This window comes from Lactuca saligna, chromosome 3 (assembly GCF_052625555.1).
Source record: "Lactuca saligna cultivar CGN05327 chromosome 3, ASM5262555v1, whole genome shotgun sequence".
In the NCBI taxonomy this organism is placed as follows: Eukaryota; Viridiplantae; Streptophyta; class Magnoliopsida; order Asterales; family Asteraceae; genus Lactuca; species Lactuca saligna.
Window position 1 is genome coordinate 121,269,083 of NC_136419.1, and position 7,763 is coordinate 121,276,845.

Sequence of the window (7,763 nt, forward strand, 5' to 3'; positions counted from 1 at the left end):
CATTCAACCTTTTGTCTTTCACTTATTTTCGTGATGTTCGACGTTAGGCAATTCATGAAGAGATTAATTGCTCACCCATGCCATAACTTCTTCCCTAATAGAATTATCTACTTCATTTGACATCCCAATTTGTTAACTATTTTTGTTAGTACTTACAATCTCAAGACGGAATCTAATCATATATATTTTTTATGGTCTCATCTAATGTCTATCTATAGAAGGCTTGAAATGACAATGTTTTCAACAAGGTGATACCCTCCCCTTCCAAGGTTGCAGACAGTGTTTTTTCCATGGTATACGTTTGTGTTTAATCTTGTAACCTTCTAAGTTTTGGCCACATCTAGTTAGTTGCTAGACATGAGGTTTTTTTATAATATTTTGCTATTTCCAAAAATAAAAAAATTGTTCAATGATATAAACTTGGTGTGGAAAGAATTGGATTAGTGTGATAGAATTACCCATGAATGAAGTGATGAAGTTTAACAGCGAGACAAAATCACTAAATACATTGACCTGGTAAGCAAACCGAGTAGATTGAAAACCTGCACCAACTTCCACGTTACAACTTGCAAATTTCCACCTAGTCAACCCACTAAAAAGTCGTCGACGATTAGTCAGAACAACAAGATTCCATAAGAATCGAACCAATTTAGCCCTTTTCATTCATGAATCATTCTTTAATCTCCTAAAAATCATGGAGTTTTTCAACAAAGCCAAAGTCGTCAGACTCCGGAGCCACCTTACCAAATTCTTGGTCGCCGACGAAGATGAACACACCGTCCGGCAAAGCAGAAACGGATCTGCAAGGAAAGCACGATGGATGGTGGAGACGGTGGAAGGGAAAAACCATGTTATCCGCCTCAAAAGCTGCTCCTCCGGCAAGTACCTCACTCCCTCCAGCGAACCGTTTCTGACTGGTATGACAGGAAAGAAGGTGGTGCAAGACATTCAGGCGAACAAACGCGACACCTCCATCGAATGGGAACCGATTAAGGAAGGCGAGTCGGTGAAGTTGAGGGCTAATAATGGAAAGCTCTTGCGAGGTAACGGCTCCATGCCGCCGTGGCGAAACTCCGTCACCCATGACCTGCCTCACCGGACGGCAACCCAGCACTGGGTGTTATGGGATGTGGAAGTGGTTGATATCGCTGTTGTAGATTCACAAGAGTCGATGGCAAGTAATCTATCGCCGGCATCCAGCTTTTCGTCGGCGCCGGAGATATCGAGGGTTAGGGCGGATAGTCGCATGTCTGAGGTTTCTTATAAAGGGTCGCCACGTGTAAGCTCAAGACGGGTAAAACACTTTTTTAATTTTTACCCGCTTTACCCATTTTCAAATTAAAAAACTAAAATACTATTCCAAATTACCGATTTACCCTAAACTATTAAATTTTATCATCTATTGAACTTATATGTTGTCTGTATAGAGCGGGATGGAGTTTTTTCATGGAGCTAAAGCAGTTAGACTAAAAGGTTTCCACAACAAATATCTAGTGGCGGATGATGACGAAGAAACTGTTCGACAAAGCCGCAACGCGTCATCTATCAAGGCACGTTGGACTGTCGAGTACGTTGAAAATAACCCTAATGTCATTCGGTTAAAGAGTTGTGATGGCTTGTACCTTAGTGCAACAAATGAGGCGTTTCTGCTTGGTATGACTGGAAAAAAGGTAAAACATTATTCTTTTAAAGTGCCAGATCATACAACAGAATGGGAGCCGATAAGGGAAAGTGCGCTTCACATAAAGCTTCAAACATACGATGGGAAATTCTTGAGGGCAAATGGCGGAGCTCCACCTTGGAGGAATTCGATAACACATGATGTACCTCATCGAACTGCGACGCAAGACTGGGTGTTGTGGGAGGTTGATATCGTTGACATATTGTTGTCAGATACTGATTCTGTAATGAGTACGTTATCGAGTTTTTCATCAGTGGCTGACAGTTATGTAGGATCGCCAGATACCGGATCTCCGCAAATGAATTCGAATTCGCCAAAAAATAGGTTGTCATTGGTTGTAACCTCCTCCTTCAACAATAAACAACCAAAATCGGTAGGAAACATCTTATAAACCATAATTATATTACTTAGGTTTTGTATTTTTGTTTTATTTTATAAACTTATTAGTGACATCTTTTGATCATTTTTATAAATTTTACTTATAAAAAATTATTTAAAAATATACCTTTTAAATACTACCGACACATTTTTTGGTAAGGGTGATAAGATAAGGTTACGTGATTGACATTAAGGCTGGACGGAATGAGAGCGGGAAAGGGGTGAGGGAAGCTTCCCTTACTCTGAAACATCATTTCTTGGGTAAGGGAAGCAACCGGTGGGAAAGAGGTGGGGGAGGGGGTGCTACACTCTCTCTCTTCTTGCTATTGGACAATTTTTTTTATCTTTTTTAATATTTATAAAATTATATCCCTACTAAAAAAATATATTAAAATTTATGGTTTTTAATTCCCAACAAAATGAGTATAACATATGTATGAAATATATTTAAAAAAAATAAAAAAATAATGAGGGAGACATCACTCTCATACCCTCCGGTCTAATACATTGTAGCCGGTGCTCTCATCCCTTTGGCTCACTATCAAAGTTCATTAGAAATCTATCGATCTGTAAATTTGCATTTAAAGTTTCAATCTTGTGAAGCTAAACTTGAAACCCACATCTTAAATCCAATCTTTCTTGTGATTCATTCAACTATTTATCCCTTGCTACACATTTCAAGCTCGATGAATTTGCGATTTTGTCTCCCTTGGTGTGATGCGCCATGTGTTTTTGAAAATGCAAGAAAATGATCTACCGACTGCAAAGAAGGAAGGATGGTGTATTACACGGTGGTGGATGATGATGATGAGAACGTTGATGATGGTCATGAAGAAACATTGTTTGTATTCAAGGGAAATGGATTAGAGGATTTGACTCGGATTTTGAAAGAACAAACAGAGATTAATGATATAATTGTGTGCTCGAGGAATTCGTTGAATGGGAAGCTTTTTCCACTCCGGTTAGCGTTGCCACCCAACGACACCACCATGCACATTGTGGTGGTTCCTACGACTTCGAAAGGTTAGAACTTTCTGAAGTTGCTTATCTTTGTATAACACACACTACAAAGTTCCGAACATCCTTTTGTATAATCTAATTTTGATAATTTAATAGTGCATAAACACTTTTAAAAAGAGGTATCAAAACACGACTTGCTATTGGCTAAAACTTTCCTACACATTGGTGCTCTCTTTTTGTCAACATGCCAATGAATATATGTGATGTTAATTTTGAGATTTAAAAATTATATACTATATGACTATTTTAAAGGCAAATATGAATCTTATTGGAGTTTGGAGTTTGTAAGGTTAAATTGACATGTTAATTCGTGATTAATTATTATGTTAAAAAAGTTTTGTAACTATTTGGCAAATAAAATTTAAATGCAAAAGATAACAACATATGTTCATTGATTTGTTTATTAATATACCATTAATTTTCATTTGTTCCTATTTGTATTTTAAAAGATCTACGTACTTATAACAATATCATCCAAATATAAAATAAATCAATTTTATAATTGCGTAGATTTTCCAAACTACACGTCCTCATAAGAAAAAAGAAAGTCCATGTTATAATTAAATAGATTTTCTAAAATACAATGTTTTGAAAGAAAATTATTTTTTGAACTTTATTAATATTCATCAAATACTATGTCTTCATATTTGTATTATATATTTATAACTTGAATATCATTACTCTTACAAATTAGAGCATTCGAGTCATGAGATTAATCAACAAATATTATGTCTTCATATTTGTATTATATTTATATAACTTTCTATGAATATCATAACTCTTGTAAGTCGAGCATTCGGGTCACGAGTTGACAAGTATAATTAACACAACTAGATGAATTAGGTAGAATTTTTCAAAGTACATATCCTATGAAGAAAGAAAATGTTGTCATTAGGTAGAGTTTTCAAAATACATCTTAAAAAATTATTGAAATTACAAGCTATAGTGGTAAGAAATAAAAGTACCATGGACATAAGATAAAAATAAATGAAATGACATAAAGAATAAATGAAATGACATAAAATACAAATAAATGAAAGTGTGTTCAACTTCTTTCATTTAGTACCCCAAAATATAGATCCATTTTTGTAATAAAAAGTGTTTAATCGTTTTAAAAAGTTGTAAACACTTGAGTATACATAGAGTTGGTTTTTTAGTCGGAATGAACCGTCTAATTATGAGTAAATGACTATTTTACCTTTATGTTTAGACCATTCATTAAAAAGAAACATATTTTATGCATACACAACGGTTTTTTTCCATAGAACACTTGATGGGAAAAAATGTAGCATACCACTAAAATACATGTTTGTTTTGTATTATTGATCAATTGCAAGAGGATTTTAGCCAATTTCAACATGGTGAGCAAATTTTGGTTTTGTGGGTACGAAGAAGATGATCGTATATAAGGGGATATTGTGGTTTTGATATAAAGCTTTTCTTCATAGTAGTGAATTGTATTTAGCATTATGTGGTAATTGATTTAATTTTTGAAGCATTTGTTATTTATATTTTTTTCTAATAAAATATTTTTTTGGTTTGTGTTTGTTGGAATAATATTCCTTAAAGATCGATAGATTCAAACATATAAATAATAAACGAAATAACAAGAACACAAGAATGATCTGAAAGATGTCAAATGATTAAAATTTAACACCCCAGAAGAGCTCGACAAAGAACTTCGATTGTAGAGGTGTTTAGGGTTACAATACAAAATGATAATTAAACTTCTAGCGTATTAAGGCATACATGCATGCACTATTTATAACACTACATTAACCCTAATCACAGTTGAACAGGCCCAAACCGGATATACAAAATACCAGCCCATGACGCAACACATAATACTCAACAATCTCCCCCTTTGCGTCAATGGAGCCGAGAGCTCAGTTCGGTTGAGCTACTATAGTCTTCTTTACATTCTTGAACACACCCGGTATAATGGCCATAAGAGTTTGTCTGAAAGTAATGTACCACCAGAGCATGTCTGTAAAGTTCTTCTTATCTGACTCGGAGTTCACCTTGCATCGATGAATAATATTTATAATGTGCTCAAGGCAGTCAGTAGAGAACAAGTGTTTGTCTACTAGAGAAAAAAAAACTTTTATCCTTTGGCTCTTGTAAACATAACCGTCAGGTGAGCATAATCGATTTGACCGACAGTCATCTTGTGGACGTCTCCTGGTTTTGCAGTTGGCTTCACCGTCGGTTTCTTTCTTAGGGCATTGGCCACCTTCTGATCCATTTTTGCTACTTCGTGAATATAGTAAGCAATCATTCGCTTTAGGTGCTCCAAAATTGGTCCATACTCTTTTGCATTGGTAAGAAGAATATTGAAGAGCAGGATCCAATCATGTGGATTCGGGTTGGGAAGATCTGCAAGGGAGATATCCGATACCGAGTTATCCGAACCTCAGGTTATCTTGAAAGAAATGTTGATGAATTTCCCTGCAGGTGATGGCTTCAGTACCTTGACAGTAATAATCTTTTGTGCACTCCAGGTCAGATACTGAGGCTGACCGAACTTGAGATAGAAATCGATCAGTTCACGGTCTACTTGAGGATGAAGAGAGGGAACTTCAGCAGTTGAATCAAAGCAATGAAAAATGATTGCCTTTCGGGTGATAGGCATATCGAACTGTGAATTCCTTGTATTATCACAGTCAAAAGAAGTTACAGGTTCCAGCCAAAGTTTGCATGGAGACTCTATAGCTTCCTTGATCAGTGTTTCCTTTGTCCATGGAGGGAACAAAATCTTCTTGTAACTGAGTGCGTCATCCTCTTCTTTCTTTTTCTTCTCTCTCTCCTCAGCTTCCTTAGCAACCTGAAGGGTTTCATCAATCTCTGCATCCCTCTTTTTGCGTTTCAGTATCTCGGAGATAGTTTCTTGATCCTCATCAATACATCGTGTTCACCAATAACACGCTTTTTCTTCTCGGAGATAGTTTCTTTATCCTTCGGTTCGGTTTTGACATTCGGTTTAAGAGGAATTGGATGTGGCTTTTCTTCTTCTCCCCCTTGTTGCGGAGAAACAATTCTCTCCGAAACACCCTTCATTTCTCGTAAGAGTTCAAGCGAAGGAAGGAGTTTGGAGGTTAGATGATTACGGATGGTGAGCGTGATAATAGGATCATGAGCTTGAAGCACGTTGTGCAGCTAAGACAGAACATCACCAACACAACTACGAAACACAGCCCTTTCGGTTTTCAGCAAGGAGATCTCACGTTCTGCTCTGACTAAGTCAGCTTTCAATACAACATTGTGATCACTTTTTTGTGCAAGATCCTCTCGAAGTTGCCTTTCGAGGAGAAGATCAGATGTGAGCTTTTCAAACCGAGAATCAAGGGAAGACAAGAAAGTCTTGTTATCAGCAAAGATGTCAGAACGGACAGTCTCAAACTTTATCTGTTCGGTTTGAAGGAATTAAGAAAGCGAACCAATAGGCTCTGTAACCTTAGCAGTATTAGAATCTGCATGACCTTTGAAAGAGTCAAGAAAAACTTCAGAATCACGGAGAAGATCTTTAACCTCAGAAGTGGCTCTTTTGCACATTGAAGTAGAATCATCCACCGCCGTAGTACATTTATCAAATGGATTCAGTATATTGATGAAGGGTTGTATCCATGAACGCCTTGAGAACAACATCATTGTACTTTTTGGTGGAATCAATCAGTGTATCAAGTTTTTCATGAACACTATCGATTTGTTTCTTGGTTGTAGGAGTGGATTCATCTTCTTCACTCGGGATTCGGTAAGGTCTATAGTAAGTGGAGTCGAATTCAAACTCAACTCCTCCAAGAATTAGATTGGAATCAACAGAATGAGTTGGGGAAATTGGTTCAGTTGTGACTTTTAGGGGTTCTTCAGTCTTCGCCCCCACAACAGATGTGTTGACGTTGATAGAAGGGTCTGCGGTAGAGGTGATGATAGGCGTTGGTATGGAAGCGGTGATAATGGGAGGAGAAGTAACAAGTAGTGGTGAAGAAATTGTTGAAGCAGGTTGAGATATAGGTGGAGGTGGAACCGAAGCTGGAACAGTGGCCTTGGGTGGAGAGGAAGGGGGTGTAGGAACAGAATCATTTAAAACTTCCACCGGAGGTGGAGACTGAGGATGTGTGTTTCCCCTGGGTGAACCCTCATGTTGCTCTTCTTCTTCTTCTTCTTCTTCTGCAGACTACTCTTGTCTCTATGCTTGGTGTGAAAGAGAAGGAGTTCGCGCCCGGCGAGCCATTTTCTTGATTTTCTTGGATGCAGAGGAATCACCCTTCTTAGCATTTCGTTTCTTTGCCTTAGTCAGTTTGGAAGAGGGTTCTTCTATTGCCTCTTTCTTGAAGATTTCCTTCTTGCCTCGCTTCGCCAGTTTCTCCACCTCGTCCAAGGTAGCTTGCATCTCTGGAGTTAACTGACGAGGGCTCTTGGGAGGAAGCAATTTATAATCATAAATGAGTTTGCTTTCTAAAGAGTCAGAACAGTACATAGTTTCTGGAATGGACCCATTGTGCAAGAACTTGGTTGGATCACACACAATAATCTTCTTTGTATGAAAAGAGGAAATAGAGGAAAGTAAAGAATCCTTCATGACTGGTACATTGAGGGATGTGATAGCCCGTTGTGCGACGATAGTCCAAAATCGTCCACATGAAATTTCAAAGTTCCTGGTTGAAGAGGACAGACTCGGTACTAG

The 7,763-nt window shown here is 37.5% G+C and overlaps 1 protein-coding gene across 1 annotated transcript; it reads left to right on the plus strand.

Moving 5' to 3' along the window:
* The first annotated feature begins 650 nt into the window (after window positions 1-650).
* LOC145037186 (uncharacterized) lies at window positions 651-4,623 on the plus strand. Its single transcript, XM_078985782.1, has 3 exons — window positions 651-1,294; window positions 1,428-2,054; window positions 2,805-4,623. The coding sequence occupies exons 1-3, from the start codon at window positions 695-697 to the stop codon at window positions 2,859-2,861; spliced, it is 1,284 nt and encodes a 427-aa protein (XP_078841908.1). The 5' UTR covers window positions 651-694; the 3' UTR covers window positions 2,862-4,623.
* Window positions 4,624-7,763: the final 3,140 nt, after the last annotated feature.